Source organism: Hemicordylus capensis, chromosome 1, assembly GCF_027244095.1.
Source record: "Hemicordylus capensis ecotype Gifberg chromosome 1, rHemCap1.1.pri, whole genome shotgun sequence".
In the NCBI taxonomy this organism is placed as follows: domain Eukaryota; kingdom Metazoa; phylum Chordata; class Lepidosauria; order Squamata; family Cordylidae; genus Hemicordylus; species Hemicordylus capensis.
The window spans coordinates 353,203,130-353,228,066 of record NC_069657.1 but is presented as its reverse complement, the minus strand read 5'-3'; the positions used below and the strand labels follow the sequence as shown (position 1 = coordinate 353,228,066).

At 40.2% G+C, this 24,937-nt stretch overlaps 1 protein-coding gene across 8 annotated transcripts in view; it reads left to right on the top strand.

Moving 5' to 3' along the window:
* Nucleotides 1-24,937, top strand: part of NHSL1 (NHS like 1) — a 228,783-nt gene that overhangs the window by 33,478 nt on the left and 170,368 nt on the right. The window contains exon 1 of one of the 8 annotated variants that reach the window (XM_053289242.1): nucleotides 20,603-20,683. The exons of the other annotated variants lie outside the window; for them this stretch is intronic. Within the exon in view, the coding sequence (XP_053145217.1) occupies nucleotides 20,644-20,683 (40 nt within the window). The 5' untranslated portion in view covers nucleotides 20,603-20,643. Of the gene's footprint in view, nucleotides 1-20,602; nucleotides 20,684-24,937 lie in introns of those variants that run through there. 8 annotated transcript variants of the gene reach the window in all.

Genomic DNA, 24,937 nt, shown 5'->3' with positions numbered 1-24,937 from the left:
TTCAGAGGCCATTCTAAAGGCCTCCAGACCGGTCCGGACACGGGTGGTTTTGGTTCGGGTGGGGGGTTCCAAAAGAGTTCGGGGGGGGCTTTACTTACCCCCTCAAGAATGCCGCCGTATTTCTTAGAGCAAGTGGGCGGCAGACCTCCCTGCTGCCTGCTTCATTCCCCCTCTCGGCACGGCTCTCCTTTTGAATACTGAATCGGGCGGCAGGGTATCTCCCAGTCCCTGCCGCCCTCTTAAATGCCCCCACTCGGCTGGCTACATCCCTTCCGGGGTCCTATCCTCCAGGGTCCTGATCAGTAGGGCATGGACAAAGACCTCATAGCCCTGCTCCCTGAGTGCCTGTGCTAGTGAGGCATACTTCTGGTGCTTCTCTCTGGCCTCCGTCATGGCCGCTTTCTGGTTTTCAAATGGGTGGTGACATCAGCTTCTCATCGCGGACCACAGTGCCTGTCCCAGGCATGGCTTGGTTGACAGAAAGCATGCCTTTCGAGGCGGGGATGGCCTTGGCCAGCCAGTGCATCACTGTGTCATGTCGTGCCGGTGTTGCCAAGCAGTTGAGTGGGGTTGGCAGCAGCACAGCACATGGGGTAGAGTCATTGGCTGCAGTGGTGGCAGCACTAGGCTCTCATGCCTCTCATCTTGACTGCTCAATTCAGAGGTACCACACTGAGGCGGATGCTCGATCCCAGGCCCACTGGCAGCCAATGGGTTTTGTGCAGCCTCCTAGTGGAGTTCCCAGCTATGAAGAATTAAGTCCCATCTTTGTTTCTGTTTTTCCATTGTGCTTGAATATGGCAGATACTACGCTTGATCTTAGCCAAAAGGCCGAGAAGTTAAGACAGTCCAACAGTAGCTGTATAATAGTGTATAGCTTTAAGCCTCTCCACTCTCACAGTTCTGGACATAGCCTGTTTTAGTGCCGTTTTAAATGCTGTTTTAATGTAATCTACTTTATGCTGGTCAAAGACCATAATAAAGATTGATTGATTGATTGACTGAATATATCAGAGCACTGGTACTGGGCATAAATATGAACACATGGCAAAAGTCAAGACTACTGGATCTTGAGGTATTCTTAGGTTTCAATGCCACTTATTTATTTATTTATTTATTTAACACATTTGTATATTGCCCAAAACGCCTTTGGGTGGTTTACAACAAAACAAATGAAATCTAATTAATTAAATTTAAAAGAGAGCAGTGTTATTTATCAAAACTAAATGGGTGTTAATAAATCAAACATTCATATTTGGGCTAAAAACTTTGCCTTTCCATATCATGTATTCAGCTATCAGTTTCTGGACTAACTGAAGCAGAATTGTTCTCCTGTTGTGAAATCAACAGTCATAGAGAAGGTGAGAATTTCTAATAAAAAAATGAAAATAGATGATCAGGCATTTTTACTGTTGGCTCAGTTCCAGTTTGCTGTGCTCCATTAGTTAGCTGGCAAGTATGTAGAGGTGTTAATTTTGCATATTCTAAAAATGTGGTGTTTCAGAAATACGCCACAAAGAATATGCATTTGTTTGCAGATGTTCTTGTACCATGTATGTGTAAGCCAACGTGGATTGTATAACATTTATTTTGTTAGGCAAAAAAAGTTTGATAATTGTCCAGATTCGAAATGAGTGTGAGGTGGAAACAAAAACAAAATAAAATAAGCCCCTGGTTTATTAATTTTGAAAGGGTGACAAATTATAATCTCCAGGATGCTACGGATGTTGATACTCATACTGTTACTACTATATACCATGTTTCAGATCTCTCAGGTGTTTAATCTACTGGCTTTTAATGGCATGCTTGTAGAACATATTTTGAAAAGAGAAATATTGACTTAAAATATTGTGATGAATTATCCTCAATGCATAAACATGAAAGAAAATTCAGTCTGAGTAGGTTTGATAGTAAACCACCTAATGGCTCAGCGGGGAAATGCTTGACTAAGAAGCAGAAGGTTGCCGGTTCGAATCCCTACTGGTACTATATTGGGCAACAGCGATATAGGAAGATGCTGAAAGGCATCATCTCATACTGCGCGGGAGGAGGCAGTGCTAAACCCATCCTGTACTCTACCAAAGAAAACCAGATGGCTCTGTGGGTGCCAGGCGCTGAGCGGCGCCCTGCGTCCAGCCCTGCTCGGCAGCCCCCTCCAATACGCCCGTGCACGCGACGTCATGTGTATGGGGGTGTGGTTCGAGCTCCAGAGGAGCCTAGAGCACACTCCCCCCCCCCCCACACCCGGGCCGTTGAGAGCCCAAGCGAACACTTTGTCAATTATTTCAGGCAGCTCCGACTGCCCAATAGAATGTTTTTCCCTTCCTTTCTCTCTCTGGAGGGAAAGAGAGGGGAACACGTCCTATGAGGCAGCCGATGCTGCCTGAAATGACGTGCTGAGAGCTTGTTCGGGCTCTTGGCTGCCTAGGCCACGCCCCCTTTGCACGTTACAAGCGGGTGTGGCCTGGGCTGCTGAGAGCCCAAATGAGCTCTCAGCTCATTATTTCAGGCAGTGTCGGCTGCCTCATAGGACGTTTTCCCCTTTCTTTGCCTCCAGAGAGGGAGAGGAAGGGAAAAACATTCTATTGGGCAGTCGGAGCTGCCTGAAATAATTGACAAAGAGTTCATCCGGGCTTTCGGCGGCCCGGGTGTGGGAGAGGGGAGTTCGCTCTGGGGTCCTATAGTGGCGTTTTCCCATTGGTGGCCTGGGTTCTTTGAACCTATTCACCCAATGGTGGCTCTGCCCCTGGTGGCCGCCAGGAGTTGATACCGACTCAACGGTACAACTTCATCTATCCTAAAACACTCTTTCTCAGCCACAGCCTCCCAATCTGCAATGTGGGGGTAATGACTTGTTACTGGCATTGGCGTGGACAACTTTCTTATAATCTCATTTGATGGCACACTTTACCTTACCTAGGTTTGATAAGGTGAAATTCTTGGTGTAATCAACCTCATTAGATGATGATGATTATGGGTGGAAGAACTATTTCCCCCTCTCCTGTTTTTCTGCCCTTGAGCTCTTCTGGAGCAAGAACCAGTTAGAAGCATTATATATCCACCTCAGGGTAGATTTTAGGGTTTTTAGGGTCAGTTGGGTGTAGCTTAGGCCTAGGAAGGCATGTAGGTCAGCCAGGTTATAGCACTAAACAGAAAAGCAAGTGGGATGCACACACAACATGGCGAAAGAACAAAAAAAACAAAAACCCGTGCACACTACTAGATAAGGGGAAAACAAACTAGTGGAAAACTGGAAGAGCACAGGCTGGACTTTAACCTGGGAACCTGTGTGATGATATCATCAAATAAGTAGAATAATACCCATATACCACCTCTCTACTAGGCAGGGGTACTATATTGGAAACTGAAGAATGAACAGATGTCAATATCAAATATCACTGCAAGTTCTATAAACAAACATACATATACTGAGAAAACATTCATATGTTGCCACAATTTCCTCCATTTGCAAAATAGGACCTGGAGCAATTCAAATCCTCAACTACACAGCAGCACACTTGTAACAATTCCAAGTACTAACAAGGATGACAGCCATGTGCTTGTGCAACTGAGGACTTGAATTGCCATTAATATTGCTCCATAGTATCTGTTTTCTGTGCATTTAGGTCCAGTTTTGTAAATGGAGGAAATTGTTCCTATGAATGTCCTCCTATATATGAATGTTTTTCTAGTATATGTATGTCTGTTCACAGTACCTGTTATTGCTTTTTGTATCTTCAGGGTCATCCTTGTTAGTACTTGGAATTGTTACAAGTGTGCTGCTGTGTAGTTGAGGATTTGAATTGCTCCATGTCCTATTTTGCAAATGGAGGAAATTGTGGCAACATATGAATGTTTTTTCAGTATATGCATGTTTGTTTATAGAACTTGCAGTGATATTTGATATTGACATCTGTTCATTCTTCTGTTTCCAATACAGTACCTCTGCCTTGTAGATAGGTGGTATATGCATTTTGTCAATGGGTATTATTCTACTTATTTGATAATATCATCGCACAGGTTCCCAGATTACAGTCCAGCCCGTGCTCTTCCAGTTTTCCACTAGTTTGTTTTCCCCTTATCTAGTAGTGTGCATGGTTTCTTTTTGGTTCTTTTGCCTTATTAGCACTAAACAGTCAGATGGAATGGAGCAGAACGTAATTATCTGGCAACTGAAATTTAATAAAACATGGTGATTACATAGTATTCAAGAAACTTTCTTTCTTTCTTTCTTTTTTTAAAAAGGCAATTGTCTTAATTTTGCTACAAATTGATATTGGGGTTGATGGGTGGGAATCATGAGCCAGATTTACTTTCTCCTCAGTGTTCTACTTACTCAACAATTAAACTAGCAAGCAGTACTATGCTCCACCACCCACCACATCATTTATATTTGCAGGAATTCTGAAGAGCACACCTGGTTTTGGGTGTGAATCAACAAGTTTGAATTAGTTTTAACAGATCACCTTTTATAACAACAACAAAAAACCTCTTCCATTTGGGTGACGTTTAATACATGGGTCAGTTATAGTAGTGGATATGTATTTGTTTGTTTCTACTGAAATGAACAACAGTTGGATATTAAAAGCTGAGAAATGTGTCTTTTCTTAGTTTAAGCTTTCACTAAAACATATTGTCTCATCAATGCATGGCATGTTAGTCAGGGATTCTCCTTGCCCTCTGTAGTACTATTTGTTGTAGCAGAAACATTCTGAGTTGCAGTGTGTGGTCTAGAGAATTAAAGTAACTAGAATGCCAGTTTAACCAGAGTGCTTCTTTGTTGCTCTTAATTTAATATTTATTTTTACTCTTTTTATTTGCTTGGAACATGAGGGTTATTTTCTGCTCCCCCCCTTCCCCCATTAAGTGTAATTTTCAATAAATTGGGATAATTTCATACCTAAAATACTAGGTTTTTAGTTTGAGTATGATTAATTTAGAGTAAAAATGAGCACTGTTGCAGTGAGGGTATCTGTAACCATATGAAAATGCAGAAAGTGACTGAAAGGAGGATATATTTAAAAGTGGACTCATATAATTGTGGTGTTTTTAAAAAAGAGTTTGAACCTGTAAGTCTATGTTCAAACATTTTGTTCTTGTATTGTGTTTCTTGTGCTAGATTGACTTAGGGCCAAAGTAGACATGACATGAAAACTGTATGATTGGAATCCCTGCTGTCTTTTTCATTGTCAGAAAGCAACACCCTCCCTGATCTTAAGGGCTGCAGCACAGGAGGGGAAAGGGTCCTATCCTTTCACACTATGGCCCTCATCCAAAGTGCTGCTTCCCTCCCACAAGCTGCTGTTAACTACAGAAGAGGAAACTTACCGATAGTTCAGGACTGAGTTTTGAAAAGGACATCAGGAGTGCCAGTTGTAGAACTCCATATTACATCTTGGTCCTTGTTATTTGGCTCTTGGTCCAGTCATTTTTAAGCCTTCTATATGCAGGGGTCTCCCTGCTCACCCATTGACCAATTTGCTGCATAATCTCTGTGTGTGGTGGAAGAATTTGGGGAATGCCTGGGATGCCTTTTTCAGTTCAAACAGAGCACTGGTCAGGATTCTGCATCTCCTTGCTATGCTGCATGGTCAGTAGCATAGCAATAGGAGTAGTGAAGGCCACTAGTGGTGACAAGAGGTCTTTCAGTGGAAAACACTGACTTGGTCTAACCCCTTATTGATCCTGGAATTGTTTCATAGACAATTCTGATGAAGTAATCAGAATGTTGCTGTGATTTTGCTGAATGTTTCTTCTGCCCTGTTTGGGGAAGGTGGAGGGCTATTGTGAGCATGTCCCAAAATTGATTAGGTTTACATTATGATAACTCTCTGTTCTGGGTGAGTGAGTCACTTTGCTCCTGAGGGTTCTATACAGGACAGGATTCTTGAGGTATACCACCTCACTGAATTGTGACACAATCTATCCAAATTAAGCACTTTCCATCCCCGTTTCTTTGTGAGCATTAATAAAAAAACATTAATTATGGATTGCCAGGTGTGAAAATGTCCCCAGCTGCTTCCATGCAACGAATTGTTTTCTGTTGTCACTCGCCAGTCAATATGGTTGTTGCTTCCAGAAACTCCCTGTGCATAAATCTCTCAATATTCAGTTCTGATCTTGTCCTATGACTTGGCTTTGATTATTTAATTGATAACTTCATGTGGTTTGTTGTCTTCTGGATTTGAGATTAATGTGAGTGCTGCATACTAACAGAATATTTTGTGGCAGCCTGGGCTGATCATGGAAGCACTTACCATTGAGCTTACGGTCTTGGTCTCTTCAGATGAATGCCATCACCATAAGCAGTGTGGGAAGGGGAATGAATGATATGCTGGAGGCTGGACTTTTGGACCCACTTTGGACACTGTAATCATATACACTGTAATTTTTTTAAAATATCTGATTAGAGTTCATTTCATCCTAAACTACCCCACAAAGTGCTTGTTTGAAGAAAATTGGGAGAATGATCCTTTTATGCCTCCCTGGTCTCATTGGAGGAAGAATAGGGTAAAAATGTATAATGTATAAATAACTAGTTCTTCACATTCTACTACATGCCTTGCTTCGTACCCATGACTTCTTGTAGGTTCTTCAAAGTTATTGGTAATGAAAGTGTCCATTGCCATTTTTTTTGTACAGTTATGTCACGTGTTCTTTTACTTCCATTTCAAATCTGTTAAACTTGATTTTTCAAATGTAAAGCAAAAGCATAGATTTTGTTTTCTTTTTTTTTACCATACAAGAGAAATTGACGTTCACATTTAGTGTTGTCTACTTTGATCATTTTGGAAATAGATCAGATAGACAGGATGTGTGCCAAGAATTTAGAAAATTGCATAAAACCTGTGAGATCACTAAGATACTTTAAGGAGGCAAGAAGCTCTGGTTTCCAATAAAGGAATAAAATTGGACATAGAATTTCCTATTGGACATGGGAGAAATGCCTGCCAAATTTTAAAGCAATATTTTTGATGTTAAATCTATTACTCTAATGAGAAAATATGGAATCTTAGACAACAAAGTTCTGAATAATGACTTTTTAAAAAACATACAGTTGAAGAGGTTTCTACTCTTTCTATGCTCTAGAATATATGGATGCAAGTCGGTTCTGTTTCTGTCCACTACCAAATTAATCTAAATTAAATTCAACAACAACAACAACAACAACAGAAATAGAAAATAGAAATAGAAAAAATAACAAAATACAAAGATAAATTGAAAGGCTGTGGCAGAAAAAGACCAAAATAATCCCAGTGCTAATTGGCGCCCTAGGTGCAATTCCTACTTGAAGAGTACCTCAACACCACAGGGGCCACAGAAATATTCTGCGACGATATCTGTAACAGCAACAACATTGACAATAAAATTTAGCCATCCCAGGTCCTTGGGAAAGACTTGATGTCTGGATAAAACAAACCAGTCAATAACATCTGTCTGACTGTGTGAAATAATAGTAATAATAATTTATTATTTCACACAGTCAGACAGATGTTATTGACTGGTTTGTTTTATCCAGACATCGAGTCCTTCCCAAGGACCTGGGATACCTGAATTTTGTTGTTGCCGTTGTTGTTGTTGTTGCCGTTGTTGTTGTTGTTGCCGTTGTTGTTGTTGTTGCCGTTGTTGTTGTTGTTGCCGTTGTTGTTGTTGTTGCCGTTGTTGTTGTTGTTGTTGTTGTTGCCGTTGTTGCCGTTGTTGCCGCCGTTGTTGCCGCCGTTGTTGTTGTTGTTGTTGTTGTTGCCGTTGTTATTATTGAACATATTTGTAAACATGCAAAACTTATGTCTATGGGCAGTTTACAACAAAACAGTACGAACTAAAACAAAATTTAAATGTTAAAACATGAAAATTGAAATTTAACAGTGTCAAACTATTAAAAACTGTAAATCTAATTAAAAGCCTGGGTGAACAAATGTGTCTTAACTGCCTTTTAAAAAGTTGTCAGAGATGGGGAGGCTCTTATTTCAGCAGGGAGCACATTCCAAAGCCCAGGGGCAGCACTGGAGAAGGCCTATTCCCGAGCCACCAGATGGGCTAGTGGCAACTGCAGATGAACCCCTTCTGATGATCACAATGGGCAGTGGGATTCATTTTCTTTTAAATACCCAGGGCCTAAGTTGTTTAGAGCTTTATAGGTAATAACCAGCACATTATATTTTGCTTGGAAACTTATCACTAGCCAGTATAGCTGTTCCAATACAGGAGTAATATGGTCTCTCTGAGATGACCCAGAGACCAACTTGGCTGCCACATTCTGACCCACTGCAGTTTTCAGATTGCTTACAAAGGTAGCCCCACATAGAGTGCATTGTGGTAGTCAAGTCTGGAGGTTTTCAGCAAATGTACAACTGTTCTGAGGTCCTTTATCTCAGGAAATGGACACAGCTGTTGTATCGGCTGAAGCTGATAGCACCTCTGGTCACTGCCTTAATTTGGGACACCAGGAGAGGTTTGGATCCAGAAGCACCCCCAGACTGCGTACGTTTTCCTTCTAGGAAGTGTGACCCCATCCAGAACAGGCAGATCGAAATCACTTCCCAAGTTCCGACCCTGCACAATAAGTACCTCCATATTACCTGGATTCAGCCTCTGTTTATCATCCCTCATCTAGCCCATCACCCCCTTCAGGCAGGCATTGATGAATGTTATGCCTTCTCCTGATGCTGCTGACGTGGAGAAATAGATTTGGGTTTCATCAGCCTACTGATAGCACCCTGCACCAAATATCCTAATGATCAAGAGCAATTCCCTGCTCCCCTTCCCTGTTCAGTGTCTCGAGCTAGAAAGAGTGACAATTTACCCTTCTACTACCTCAGCAGTGTTGTGTGATCCAAGAACAACCAGACCGAATAACTGCCAGCATTCCTCCCAGCCTTTGAGCAGGGAAGGGGATGGGGGCCACCATCCAACTGTAGAGGCAGTCCTCACCCCACCCTCTTTTACAGCGCCAAGGTTGTTATTAAGGCTGGGAGCTCACTTGTCACACTTTGCCAGAAGGCAGCCCACTCACCACAGTGATGTGGCAAATGAAAATGTGGAGTCCGTAATAAAGGTGTATAGAGTCAGCAAAGTTAACCAAAACAACTCATCCATTGTTTCTGTGCAGAGCATCAAACAGCCCCTGTTGTTGTTCAAAGAGTTATTATCAAAGGGCTGTCAATTTGTCATGGAATTCTTTAGGGACAAGGTGAAAAGTTTAAAACACAAGAAGGTGTGGAGATAGAGTGAGTGGGAAGATGCAAGTTCAAGGTATAGCCTTGAGCTGCTGTAGCCTTGAGCTCACTATCTCCAAGCATAACCTACCTTGCAGGGTTATTGTGTTGATAAAATCTCTTGTATGCTGCCCTGAGCTCCCTGGAAGGATCATAAGATAAACATGCAATAAACAAGGTTTTATTTTTTAAAAAGACATAATGGTAGCAACAAGGTTTACTTGTCCAAGATACTTACAAGTAAAGAGGAAAGATCCTGTATTGCAACATATCTAACACCACATATAAATTTAAAATATTTCCATGTTGACAGAAATCACATAATTATATTTGAATCTCTTCTCTGCCATGAACTCAGCCGATGGCTTTAGGTAAGTCACTCTCTCTCAGCCTCAGCACCTCCATCTGCAACATGGGAATATTATTTACTTACAAGTGCTGTTGTAATTATTTATTTTATTTTATTGTAGTTTAGATATTTTTATACCGCCCAAAAATTATGTCTAAAGCACGGGTTTCTTAACCTTGGGCCCCCCAAATGTTGTTGTACTGCCACTCCCATCATCCTCAGCCACATAGGCCATGTCTGCGGATGATGGGAGTTGTAGTCCAACAACATCTGGGGACCCAAGGTTAAGAGAACCTGGTCTAAAGTATTACAATACTTGTAAAGTGCTTTGAAAGTACTATAACACGAAGTATTATCATGACCATGAAGGTAAATGCTTTTCTATATTCCATGTCAGGTTTTTTCCGGCACACTTATCAGTAGGCCATGCTGATATTGCGAGAGTATGCACACACAAGAACATTAATTATAGTTTGAATCTAACTCCAAAATGAATTGCTTCCATTTAAAATTACTTGTTAAAGTGTGTGTTTCCATTTCTGTTGCCAACTCCTTTTTTTAACAGGTGACAAATTTCGACTTCTAAAATGCCATGCAAATAAGTTCTGAAAGAACCAAGAAATCAATCAGAAGCAGCATGTTTTTCTAGGAAAACATATTATGCTTAAAACCATTTCTGTACAGCTTCTACTCATACTTCAGTTATAATCTCCCCCATCTGGAGTGAATTAAGACAAGAACCCTGAAACTAATTTGGCTCTGCTGTAAATCTGAACTCATTATCTTGAGACTTTCAGCCCAACTCTTAAACCCTCTCCTCCTGACACAAGCCTTACTAAAGTATGTGGGACTTATGGAGGCCATTAAACCCCACTAGCATTGCTACCAAAAAAAGTCCCTTTTAATTCTGGCTACTCTTTATTCCAGCATTTACTTTTGATGAAATTTACATTTTGATAATGTACTATGTTAGCAGAACTACTTTTAAAAAAATCTAGTATACTGTACATTCAGACCATGTGCAAGGTAGTGTTAAAAAACTAAAAACACAATCATTGCTTTCTAGTCAAACATTAGTCTATGTTAAATTTATACAGCTGTGTCCAGCAAAAACAAAATCAGACTAGTACGATGCAGAGGAAAAGTTCAGTTTGCTTTTCCAGAAATGACTTACCCTGATGTAGCTAACACCAAGTCATTCAGAGACTCAGTTTCCCTTGTTTATTAAGCCCTCTCATACACACGTACTGGAATACCAGCAGTAATTAATACAACATGAGGCAATTTTATTCTAGCAAAGCAAGCTTCCAATATTATATCACATTTTAAATGACTAAGAAACAGACAGAACAGGGCATTGTAACATATCAAGACAACACAGATTTGAAGACATAGGCCCAATACAGATATAATGCAGAGCCAAGATTGAATTAGAGTGTTGCATGATATCTTCCAGTCTCATGCAAACACTCTTTCCCTTTGTGTGTGAGGGCAAGAAGGACTCCACATCCGGTCCTGGTTTGGAACAAGCCAGGATCTCTCATTACAACTGAACCAATCCTTACTTGCTCTAGTCAGAATTTCAAAATAAACCAATATCTGAAGCTAGAATTCAGTCCTAACTATGTGTTACGTTTGAATTGGGCCAATGACTTTTGAATTAGTACTCTTGTGTTGAAGCAAGAAGGAAATAAGTGTACACACGTACACTTTAATATAATTTACACTATGTAACACCATATGCAATAAATCAGTACTGTGTTCTAATTTTTATCAGATTTAAGCTGGTAAATGAGAGCATGTGGAGTGCCAGGGTGCTGTCACAGGCCACCTAGAGAACCAGCAAGGAGGGCAGCAGGAGCCATGAGAGTTTTGCTGTCGGAGAGAAATACGAGCCAGAAATAACAGACAACAATGATAACTATTGCCGAGACAACGCCTAAGCATGACCTGGAAGTCTTTATTCTACCATAGCAGGGAGACCCACTGGAGTCCCCTTGGAGTGTGGGAGGACATTCAGTCGCCAGCCCCGAGTGACTCACCACAGGGTACAGCACAGTATGATGCAAAGGTTCCTAATGCAGAGCCAGTCAACATACCTCAATGTGGATGCAAAGCTGAGCTTCCATGTTCCCTTGGTCAGAGCCAATAAACATTTCTTTGGGGGGATATATTGTCATATTCATCAACAGAACGTTATCAAATGCAGGTGACGAGGTTAGACACGCATCACGTCTATGCCCAAGAGTCTGAAAAACTGCTGTCTGATGAAGCCTAACAAGAGACTTGGAAATGTCTTGCATGAAAGCAAAAAGGGTGGGGGGGATTAATTCATACAGGCTATTCTAACACTTTTTACTTTTTTACTGCTAGTATTAATGGATTAATGTCATATACAGTGACAAAAGGCCAATACAGTTGCTGACACCATCATATTAACAATACATTACTATTGCTCAAAACAGTCATCACAGACCCTGATCTCTAAATCAAACTTTGAAAAGCAGGAACATTCCATGAGCTCACATGCTCCCTTCTCACCCTTCCACATTTTCCCTCCCTTCTGTGGTCTGGTGTGATGTTCAAATTGGAAATATGTTGTTGGAATTCACCAGAATTGCACAAAACCATGGTTTGCAAACCCACTTCAAACCACTGTTTCAAACCATAGTTTCTAGGAAAGCAAAGAATAGCAAATCCCTTGAAATCATTAGTGGTCTCACTGATTTGTTGTCTTGTATCTTGACTCACTGCCATGTTCAAATAGCAGCAAAAAGCAGCAACCATACAGACACAAAAATTATCTGAGAAGACACTGAAAACACATTTGTTCACACAAGCTTTTAACTATATTTGTTTTAAATGGTTTTAATGTTTTAATTGTCATTTTTATTATCTTGTATTTATAATAATGTATTGTTGAGCCACCTAATGGTGCAGCACGGAAATAACTTGACTAGCAAGCCAGAGGTTGGTGGTTCAAATCCCTGCTGGTATGTTCCCCAGACTATGGGAAACACCTATATTAGGCAGCAGCGATATAGGAAGATGCTGAAAGGCATCATCTCATACTGCACGGGAGATGGCAATGGTAAACCCCTCCTGTATTCTACCAAAGACAACCACAGGGCTCTGTGGTCGCCAGTAGTTGACACTGACTGGACAGCACACTGTACCTTTACCTTTTAATGTAAATGTATTGTTCCTGTGATGGTGCCAGCAATTGTCTTGGCCTTTTGTCACTTCATATGACATTAATCCATTAATACTAGCAGTAAAAGTAATTTTTTCTTCAAGTTTTCAGACACTCTGCCCCTGAAAAGGGAAATGACTTCTTTGGTTTAACTTCAGAGTCAGTATATGGCAGCAAATTTAAAGGTGCCAATAAAATTCTAAGCTATTTTGAGATTGTACACATAACACTTTTGCCATGTTGCCACAGTATTTATTGGCTTTGGGTCATGATGCTGCCACAGTGTGTGGCAGATATGGAGAAGCAATTGGATTTAAGTCTGGTTATCACCAGTAGCACTTCAGGTGGTTTTTCAAATTACCCCGGGCCAGCTGCATACCTTACTCACTTAACCACCTTAAATCAGAGGAGAGCTTTTTTGCCGGCATGGTTTAATGCCTTGCCTTCTGCTGTTTTGGATGGCAGATTTAAGGGGATACTGCTAAAGAACTGGTTATGTCCATGTGGTTAGAGTGACACTGAGTCTTTCTTGCATGATCTTTTACACTGTGCCCATTATAGGGGCATTTGTACTATCTGGATTGAACCATTTAAAAAAAAAAAAAGGCCTGGTCAATCAGAAAACGTCTTACATTTCCTAACTTTTGGCAGATCAACATGCAGCTGTCACAGCGGGGACGGCAAGATTCTGTGCAGCAGCCTGTAAACTGAGACGAGAACAACTGAACAGTTGTAACTGATATTTTTGTATAACCTGATGTTCTGTTTATCTAGTTTTACTGTTTTGATTTTGTTTTGTTTTATGCTGATTTATATTTTGGTGTGTATGTTGACTGGTCACTGACAGTAATAAATTGTTACTTACCTTTTTGCCATGCTATGTCAAATTTGTAATGGGTGGATTGTAGTACAGATTGTGTATCTAAATCTGTTGGTAGTTACTCTATATTTTTTGCCTTAGAACTATTTCACCATATCTGCATTTATGTGCTATGTTAATAGTGTCTTTTCTGCATATCATATTGAGTGTCCTTGCAGGTCATTTTCCTTTTAAAATTGCATGGGAACATCTCAGTTCAGGGGCATGTTGTATACTTCAACATGTCAGATGAGGGGTTAAGATCGAAATAATTGTATATGTATACCTGAGCATCTCTATGCATACAATGGGATGTCCCCATCTTCTGATTTGTTGACAGCTTCTTTCACTGCAGCAGAGACTGCTGTTCAAGTTCTCAGCTTCTGGGACCAGATTACTGGGAAGTGCAGAAGGCTGTGACCTGGGTGAAGTATTGCTGGGTGTGGATAATCCTGAAATGTTAGACAGAGTTGCACAACAGCATGAGTGGAAACTCCTTGTGTGACCCCCTAGCTATAGGCTTGGATCTAGTGGCACCCTGCATGAAATTTAGTAATAACAGCAGGTTGGGTAGGGCAAAATTGAGTTTGCAATGTGGAGTATATATGTTTTGAATTACTATAGCAATGGTTTATATGTATAGCTAACACGAACCACGCAGACTGGTAAGCGGGAAGTCAATATTTACTTAATTAAATGTAATTGGATTGTTAAGATATTGTAAAAACTAATAAAAATTTAAAATGCAAGAAACTGTCTGACAACACCATACTATGCACGTTTACTCAGAAATATGTCCCATGGTGTACACAGTAAGGCTTACTCCCAGGTAAGCATTCTTGGGATTGCAGCCTGACAGCAACCACTTGACATTTGTTTAGGGATTGCATGTGCTCCAGGTGCCCCACTGACTAAGCAGGGACAGGTCCTATTTTCTGACCATTATTCTTAGTTAAAATTGTGGATCTCTTTTTTTATAGGGCAGAAAGATCCACGAGTGGCTAATAATTGATTTCATTCATATTGTTTGTTTCAATGTAATAATGTGCTAAAAACTGACTTCGGCCCCCGTACACCAAGTGGTTGGTTCTGGCCCACCAGGGCTTTTGGACTGTGCAACCATGATCTTGAGGGAGCTGTTTATGCTGTTCTAGTTACTCAAGCCTTACAGAATTATTCTGTATAGGGTATTAATTCCCCATCCCCATGTTATATGCCCACCTTGTTGGTTATTTCCAGATGTAAGAGGCTGAGATAAGGAATGCTATATTTGAGTGTGACAGATGCATTTTATATGCTTTACGCTGGAATATCTTTTTCATACGTGTTTGCTGTTTCATCTTTGTAGAAAACCAGAAGGCTTTGAACATATTATCATTATTTACAAGATAATTGAAGCTGCCTGTCAACAGGTGTCTAACTTCAGCAGGATTTGTGTGAATATTTCCTAATGGCTTTTCCGAGCAAACATTTCATACTCTAGGGCAGAAATATCTGGCACCTAAGTGCTGAATTCATATATCTTATGTGATTCCCATGATTAAGAACAGAAAGCTTTGTGAAATTAACACAGCACATTCCACAGTTACTGTTTTCATTGTATCTATTACAAATGCTTTCCTGACCCTAGTACAATTCAGCACATTTAATACTGTTTTAAGCTTTTAAAAATGATTTTTCAGCATGACGGTATAATCCTAACAAGCAGATCTGTTTTCTTTAAAGCCCTTGTCCCTTGCTCTTCAAGACACATTATCCTTTATATGCCTATAATATTCCTAGGTTTCCTGAGACCCTCCTGTTCAAACATCCACAGTTTAGGCTACAAATCTTATTGTGTGTGTTGATAACCTAGAAATGTCATAAATCAAATAGGGAAGAGGGATTAAATGTTAGTAGATGTAGGATAGTGGGGAAAGTGGCCTGTGTAAGTTATATGTGTCTGTAAAGGTTTATGTTATGGCAGCTTCTATTTTAAGATTGTGGGAAAGGGTTGATCAGCTTTGAATGTTATAAGAATGTAGTTAAACTATGATTACTTGGTGTATACAGCCAAATTTCCAAAAAAGTAAGGCTTTTCTTCTGTTAGCAGTGAGGTGTTCAAGTTTGCGGATGACAACAAATTATTAGAGATGTGCAAATCGATTCTCATACAAATAGATTTGTACCCGAATCTAGCTGATTCGGGTGATTCGAAGACAAAATGAATTACCCCTGTGTTCCATTGGCTAGATTCGGGTACAAATCGAATCACGGCTGATTCGATTTGAATCGATTCAGGTTTCAGATCTGTCTTATTAATTCCCCCAGATTCCCAGCTTTCATTAAAAAAAAAAAGCTAAGCTCTAGCCCTTATAGAAGTGGAGTTATGGAGCAAAATGTGTGGTCACTATTTTTTAAGTGTTCAGATTCTTTGGTGTATAATAACTTTCACTCAATGAATCCTTATGAGGATTCATTACACACCTTCATTTCTTCTATTCATTTTGACTGTCTTTTAGACAGTGCCAATTGTCAACTGCCATGTGCCAACTACACCCCACTCCCACCCGCAAGGCAGTGAGGTACTACTCAGTTTAAGTTAAGTGCCTAATGGGTAGAGGCTACCACCTAAATTGCAGAGGGATTGGGCAAAGGGCTGGTTTTTGGTGAATTGTTGAAGTTTTCCATAGGAAATCATGTAGGTTTCAGCAGCCCCATAACTGCACTTGGGGGCTGCTGGGGTGTCCCAGAGTGAGTGGTGGTGTAGTGAACAGAGGGTGCCAGCCACCCCCATGGGTTTCTAGCCCATGGGGTTCAGGGTTCTATTGTTTCTGAGGCGTTCTGAGTGTAGATTCTCTGGTAGCAAATGAGATTTTCAATACAAACCATGAATCCACTCTCATTTGCTACCATATAATCTAGCAGATCTGGCCACTGTTACCCACGCTTTAGTCACGGCACAGCTGAATTACTATGTGGGACTGCCCTTGAAGAATAATTGGGAACTGCAGCTAGTGCAAAATGTGGCACTGGCAGCTAGAATATTATCTGGAGCTGCCTGCTGGGACCATATTATCCCCATTTTGAAAGAGCTGCATTGGCTGCCAATCTGTTTCTGGGTCCAATTCAAGGTGCTGGTTTTGACCTTTAAAGCCCTAAATGTTTGGGCCCTGGATACTTGAGGGACTGCCTGCTCCCAAGGGTTTCTGCCGCTCGACGAGGTCATCAGAGGGTCCCCTGCTCCATTGCCAACAATGGCGGGGGGGCCCCTTGCCTTTTGTGTACACTGGACAGGGCCTTCTCAGTCATTGCCCCTAGACTTTGGAATGCTCTTCTGGTGAGCCTCTGCTCCCCAGTCTCCATCACAGTTTTTAGAAAACAAGTAAAATCATGGCTTTTTACCCAGGCTTTAAAATGAGTATTTTATTGGCTGCTGCTTTGTCTCTTATGGCTATATTGTACATGTGTTCTAAACTTTTAATTTAATTTTATTTTTATATTGCATTTTAATTCTTGTTGTGTAGTTTTTATGGTTTTATATTGTGTTAAATGTTTTGTAAACCACCTTGAGATTATTTTAATGAGAGGCGGTATAAAAATTTAACAATAAATAACCACCTTCTGCATCACTACTTGGTGCACAGTAGTCTAAGTGGATGTTTTTGTATCCAAGTCCACTGTGTTCTCTGGGAATTATAGGATTATAACCACAGTTTCTTCTCTAAATTCATATAGTAAAACAAAGGTTCTGAGCCTGTTTGAAGATGCCTTCAATAGCCAACAAACAAATGTTGCCAATAAGATTTGGAGTTAAAGATTTGTAAAGGAAATAGTTTCTGGAAGCTGGAAAGGAAATAGGTTTCCGCTAAATTGTCCCAGCAAATTGCAATATCTAACCAGCTGCCAATATACAAACCAAAAGAAAAGTTTGCCTTAGTTGCAGTACTCTTCTGAAGTATTTGTCTTGGCTTCCCCATGCTCTAAACTGAGAGGCAGCCTAGATGTGTATTTCCCTCTTTGCATTCACTTCTTGTCTGGTATTTGGATACAAAATTAAATCTGGCCTGTACAGAATAAAGGATCTTCTCCAGAACAATACAGTTTATGCCAAGTCTTGTCAAAATTTCTCAAAAAAGCAAAATGTACTCTTGATTTTTTGTTGTGTTTTTTAAAGGAAGCTATGGTTTACTGGAATAAACATAGGTCTAGGCTATATTAAACACACATTTTAACTGTGTCTTTGTTGTAGACAGAGTAAGACTTTGGAGAAATAATTCAACTCCCTTGGTACACTTTCTTGTCCTTAAAATGTATTCTAAATGACTTTATTAAGCATATATAATAGAAAATTATATTTTTGCCTATGAAGTACAAAATTTGCAAATTATCAGTGTAAAATGGGAAATTAACTATTGACATGTTCCTACCAAAGCACTGTCTAAACACATCACTGTTTAAACAGTGATTTAGCAATCGGAAAGATTCAAAAGCAGTTACAGAAAACAGTGTGAACCTTGTTAGGCTTCCACAAAGGATATTCTTTTTTTATTGCTGTTTAAGGGGACAGATCCTTTGCTCGAGTAGTTCAGGATGAAACTTTCCCTAACTAATCTTTTAGAACCGTGGATTAGAAAAATTGACTCTTCAAGTCTTCAACCCCTCTTCTCCTCAAATAGATGTAGGCTGCAATCTTATGCTTGCATGATTGATTGATTGATTAAGTGCCGTCAAGTCAGTGTCGACTCTTAGCAACCACATAGATAGATTCTCTCCAGGATGATCTGTCTTCACCTTGGCCTTTAAGGTCTCTCAGTGGTACATTCATTGTTGTCGTAATCAAGTCCATCCAACTTGCTGCTGGTTATCCTTTTCTTCTCTTTCCTTCAACTTTTCCCAACATTATGGACTTCTCAAGGGAGCTGGGTTTTCGCATAATGTGTCAGAAGTATGATAGTTTAAGCCTGGACATTTGTGCCTCGAGTGAAAATTCTGGATTGATTTGTTCTATGATCCATTTGTTTGTTTTTCCTGGCTGTCCATGGTATCCTCAAAAGTCTTCTCCAGCACCAAAGTTCAAAAGTGTCAATATTTTTTCTATCTTGCCTCTTCAAAGTCCAGCTTTCACTTCTATAGAGTCTCACGGGAAAAACCATTGTTTGAATGATTCTAATCTTTGTAGGCAGAGACACGTCATGGCATCTAAATATCCTTTCCAAGGCCTTCTTTGCCACCCTACCAAGTGCTAGTCTTCTTGACTGTTTGATGGTCAGTTCTGAAAGGCAGAAGCTATTCACCACTTCAGTGTCTTCATTATCAATTCTGAGGCTGGTTGCTATGTCGGTTGTCATTAGTTTAGTCTTGTTTACATTTAGTCGTAGTCCCATTTTTTCACTGTGCTCTTTTACTTCCATTACTAGAGCTTGCAGATCATCTGCATTCTCAGCTATCAGAGTGGTGTCATTATCGTAGCACAGGTTATTGATGTTTCGTCTTCAGATTTTAAAACCACGTTCATCTTCTATGGGGACATGACTTGTCCCCTTAGCTAAGCAGAGTCCACCCTGGTTGCACATGAATGGGTGACTAGAAGTGTAAGTACTGTAAGATATTCCCCTCAGGGGACGGAGCTGCTCTGGGAAGAGCAGAAGTTTCCCTCCCTGGGTTCTCCAAGATAGGGCTGAGAGAGATTCCTGCCTGCAACCTTGGAGAAGCTGCTGCTAGTCTGTGTAGACAATGCTGAAGCTAGATGGACCAATGGTCTGACTCAGTATATGGCAGCTTCCTGTGTTCCTGTGTTGTTCTTCCAATATAGCTTCTGTTTTACCATGTTCGGTTTGGACTGTGGCTTCCTGTCCTGTGTATCAGTTTCTCATGAGAACAATGAGATGTTCTTGGACACCAATTTTCCTAAGGATATTCCACAACTTGACAAGGGTGATGCAATGGCTCACTTACTTGGGACTAAACTCCATTGAACACAAAGTAAACATGCTTTGTTTGTACTGTTCTGTACCACACTTGTGTGCTCTGATTGATTTTGGGTTGCATAGGGGGAAGTTGCACAGAGGAGTTTCTAATCTGTACTGGACACTATCTTGGACATTGTTTTAATATTTTATCTATATATCTATATCTTGTACTGTGCTTTGCTTTTGAAATATTGTGGAAATGGTTTCATGATACACAAAATGGTGTGTTTTCATCTCTGTCCTGCCCTGCCAGAACATATTGGTATTTTAATGAAAATGGTTATTTAAGGATGATGATGTTTTAATGATGGTTTTGAGCAAGACTCGGAGTACTGTCCTTAATAAATGGTTTGTAAAAACCCATCTGTGCCTGGCATTATGTACACCCATATGTAGACTTTAAAATTTTAAAATGTAGATGTCCTCCCTCTGCTCCATTTAGTGGTAATAAGTTTTTTTTAAAAAAACTTCTCTAAAGGTACTTCTGTTTCTGTATATTTGCTCACATACCACCTATTGTCTGGTCTGCAAAGAATGTGATGAGTAGTCTCCAACCTCGTGGAAATCAGTCACTTGTACAAACCCTTACCCAATTTGGAACAATGAAGGTGAAAATTCCTCTGATTTTAAAATCTAAAATGGGAAATGATCCTTGGTCCATTGCCATTTATTTCCATTGCCGTACCTCAGTGAGAACATCATTGGCAGGTGCTCAGTATTTAGTTTGTGTTGAACATGACCCTTAGGTTGACATTCATTCCCCTTCCCTTGCCCTGTTGGAGGTAGTCATTGTTAATTTTCACTACCATTAAATTAAGGTCTTGGCAACAATTGTGAAGTGACATTTTTGTATGTGAAGAAGGCTGGAACTATGTTTTATATGAGGCAGCAATTCACAAATAAAATTGCTGGTGTATGTCTTTTTTTAAAGATTTATTTTTAGTGGTAGTAAAGATATGAAATGATCAAGTGAACTTTTACTTGCCAGATACAAAATACATAGAAAACAGTGATTGATTAAACATGTCTTCATCCAGGTCATTTCTCTGCTTTGATCATACTATAGATGATAGAAAATGCTTAAATTGGAGGGTCCCAAAACAACTCTCATGAAACGTAAGTATCATTTATAGGCTTGATCAGGATTTTGTGCAAACATAGGAAATGAGTCATTCAAAATTGTTTGTCTGTGGAGCCAAATTGTACTAACTTGTAAAGCTATAAGCAGATTATCTGCTTTTTAATTTCGGTGAGGAAAAGACATTTTAGCTGAGTTGCTAAAACTGAGCAGCTGGTTTTTGAGTAAATGGCAATCATAGAGTTGGAGAGGACCTTGTGGGCCATCTAATCCAACCACCTTCTCAATGCAGGAAATACAGAGTTAGAGCATTCCCAGCAGATTGTCTCCGGCATCTGCTTGAAGACTCAGCCCTCCTGCCCCCAACTATGGGTCTTCCCCAGGCATCCACAAATTTGCTTCCCAGGGACGAGAGCCCTTGCGTCTTCTGGTGAGCAGGTCACCTAATACCTTACAGATCTCCTCCTTGGAAATGCAATTTTTAAAGCATGCAACAAAAACAGCCAGAATTCCTTTGGAGCAGTAGGAGAGGGCTCCCACTGTTTCTTAACCTCTTCATATCACAGTACAAGTGTGAGAAAACCTTCTTCTCTTCTCTTCTCTTCTCTTCTCTTCTCCTTTGTCTATGTGCTTGAAAGGATTTGGGGGTAGAGAGGGGTTTGATGGCCAGCACAAATAATGTCTGGCTAGTGAGCTAATAAATTTGTGGATCTTTAGTCTGCCAGGAAGTCTGGGGCAGAAGAAAACCTGTCTGTGCTCTTTTTTGTGTTTATGAAAATAGGGTGGTTGAAGTGGGCATTCGTGTACCTCCCCAATTTTCTCTTCTCCAGGCTAAATGAACTCACTTCCTTCAGTCATTTTTGTTGCCCTCCTCTGAACCCCTACAAATTTGCCTGTGTCTTTCTTAAAGTGCAGCGCCCAGGACTAGATACAATACTCCAGATGACTATCACATCACGTGACTTGGAAACTATGGTTCTGTTAGTGCAGCCTAAAAATCAGGTTAGCCTTTTTGGCACATGCATCACACTGCTGACCTATTCAGCTTGTGATCAACTGCAATTCTGAGGGGTTTTTTCAGATGGTCTGGGCAACTCATATATATTTGTCCTTGATAACCTGCCCTTCCTTGTATTTCTTTATTTTTAAAAAAATAAGTATATGTTTTTCTCAGATTTGTAGACTGCCCCAAACTTACGTCTCTGGGAGGTTTACAACAACATAAAACAGGTTAAAATAATGGAAACCTTTATAACAATTTAAAAGCATGGGTCAAATTAAAAAGCTTGGATGAAAAAAATGATTCTTTAGGGACTTTAAAAAAAGTTGTCAGAGATGGGGAGGCTCTTATTTGAGCAAGGATTACATTCCAGAGTCTCAGGGAAGCAACAGAGAAGGCAAGCTGGTGACAACTGCAGGTCAGTCTCTCCAGATGATCTCAGTGGGCGGTGGGGCTCATTGAAGAAGATGTTCTTTTAAATACCCAGGGCCCAACCTGTTTAGGGCTTTGTATTTTGCCTGAAAACTTATTGTCAGCCAGAGTAGCTCTTTTAGAATGGCAGTAATATGGTCTCTCTGAGATGACCCAGAGACCAACCTGGCTGCTGCACTCTGGACCAACTGCAGTTTCCGGCCTACTTACAAAGGCATTCCCACATAGAGCACATTGCAGTAGTCAAGTCTGGAAAATCCCAACATATGTACCATTGTTCTGAGGTAGTTTATATCAAGAAATGAATGCAGCTGGCATATCGGCTGAAGCTGAAAGAAAGCTCCTCTGGCCACTGCCTTAACCTGGAACATCAGGGAGAGGTTAGGATCCAGAAGCACTTTCATACGGCATACCTGTTCCTTCTGGGGAAGTCTGATCCCATTCAGAACTGGCATATTAAAAGTCTCCTGAGTTCCAGGACCCACACAATTACCTCAATTTTATCTAGATTCAGTTTGTTATCCCTTATCCAGCCCATCACTGTTTCCAAGCACTGACTCCGGGCAGCCGTGCTGGGGTATTTGCATTAAGCTATCAGCAGAGGGTACATGTAGGCATAATCTTCTAACATTTTTTCACCCTTTTAGTTGACAATAACAGTTCAGTACAAGATCCTCAGTGCCTCCTGAAACCTTTTCATTTCTTATTATTAATAGTAGAAGTGAACCAATGAAAATAGCTGAAATTATCCTCTCTTTATTACATAATTGTTTTAATGTTATGCCTTTACAAATAGTGTTCTGTACAATTTCATTTTTCATGTTTCAGACTTTGGGATTACCTGGGAAATAACCATATTGTTTCCAACAGCAACTGTCAGCCTGTTTTTAATGTCCTAGGTTTTCATGTCCTAAATTCCTAAGTTTTTGATATAACTATGCAATGCATGTCCTGCTTCTTCTGAGGAACAAGAATTTTACAGCATTAAATAATACTTACACTTTCTATTAAGAAAAATATGATTTAAAAGGTGTGCTGGACATTGTGTATTCTACACATTTATTACAAAGCTTGAAAATAATAAAGTTTAGAATGATTCAAATTCTTTAATGATATGAAACATTCTTTTTCAACAAAAAAGATTCTTAAAATGGCTTACCTAGAAAAAGGAAAAATATTATTCCCTATCACACAGTATAAAAAGATCACAATATAAACATTTTAACCACCTATATATATTTTAAAAAACTCTTTTCCTTTAGCTGAATTCTTCTAAAAAAGAAATGGCGTGGTTATTTGTGGTTAGATCTTGAGGATACTTTGCCACAGAGGATTTCTATATTATAAAACCACAACCATATCCACTCCCATTCTTGAAGAATATATGTGGAACATGATATACTAACTCTGTAGGCTCTTAGATGTGGTACTTTCTCTTGGGACTGTTTCCTGGAGAAAGGCCATGTTTGAGTGCAAAAAACCTCAAGAGAAATAATATTAAATTTAATTACTGGGTTGACTAGGAGTTTGGGCTCAACATCCCACTGAAGATGGGGGGTCATTGGCAGATACAGTTGAAGACCGGGGGTTGAACTTTACATTATTATGAGAAAATGTGTTCTTGAACACTTTTGCTGAGATACTGAGATTGGGGGGCAGGAATTATCTCCTGCAGATGCCACCCTCCCACCCCACCTGATTTTGCCCCAGCCAGCCTTCTGGTTTCACAGCTGAACTGGACTGTGAAATGATTTTAAATGCCTGTCATATGTTGGGGAGGATAGCCATTGCAGCAGGGGATGACGGGAGTTGAAGTCAACAACATCTGGGAATCTCCTACAGCACCAGCACAACATCGCTGCACTATTGTGCTTTGTTAGTCTGCATGTTGGCCAGTGTCTTTATTTTTATTATGATAATAGTTTCTTTTCCCAAAGAACCACAAAAATATTTCATATATAAACTATTATGCTAAAAACACCTGCTTCAGCACCTCCAAATTTGTTTAATCCTAGGCTTCCACAAGGTGGTGAAAATACTATGTTCTAAGTCACCTTAAGTTGCACAGCAGGGAAATGCTTGACTAACAAGCAGAAGGTTGCCTGTTCAAATCCCAACTGGTACTGTATCAGGCAGTAGTGATATAGGAAGATTCTGAAAGGCATCATCTCATAGTGTGCAGGAGGAAGCAGTGGTAAACCCCTTCTGTATTCTACCAAAGAAAACCACAGGGTTCTGTGGGTGCCAGGAGTTGAAATCAACTTGACATCACACTTTACCTTTAAAGACAACATAAGCAGCCAGCCTTTTAAGGAAAACAAGGCATCTGGGATACCAGCTGGGCAGCTGGGATACCAGCTGTTAAATCTTCCACTGCTCTTTAACATCTAGGTCTTAACACTCACATCAATTTCGGAGGATGAATGCAACTGAAGGAAGCCCGGGAGGGTGCACGGCTGGGGGAGTCAGTCACGTGACTTGCCTCTGGGGGTCCCCCCCAAGGCAGTGGGCCCCCAGACAACTGTCTCCCCTGGCCCTTTTATAGTGATGCCCCTGTACAGCCGTAGATGAGCACACAAGAGGGAGCATATGACATCGTAATAATCAACAAAAGATAAATATTCCTTAAGAAATAAACTTAAAATTATTACATTACTTAACCAAAAGACTATTACAGACACAAGCAGCTGCACAAAACTTAGCCACCTTTCCAGAAATCTGAGAATTATGATCATCCACAAGAAAACAAGTATAAATTTGTCTGACCTATCTGGGATGTTTTGTAAATGCATGTAATAAAATCGAACTGAATAGCATGCTAAAAGTGACAGAATAAAAGAACATGTTCCATAGTCTCCAC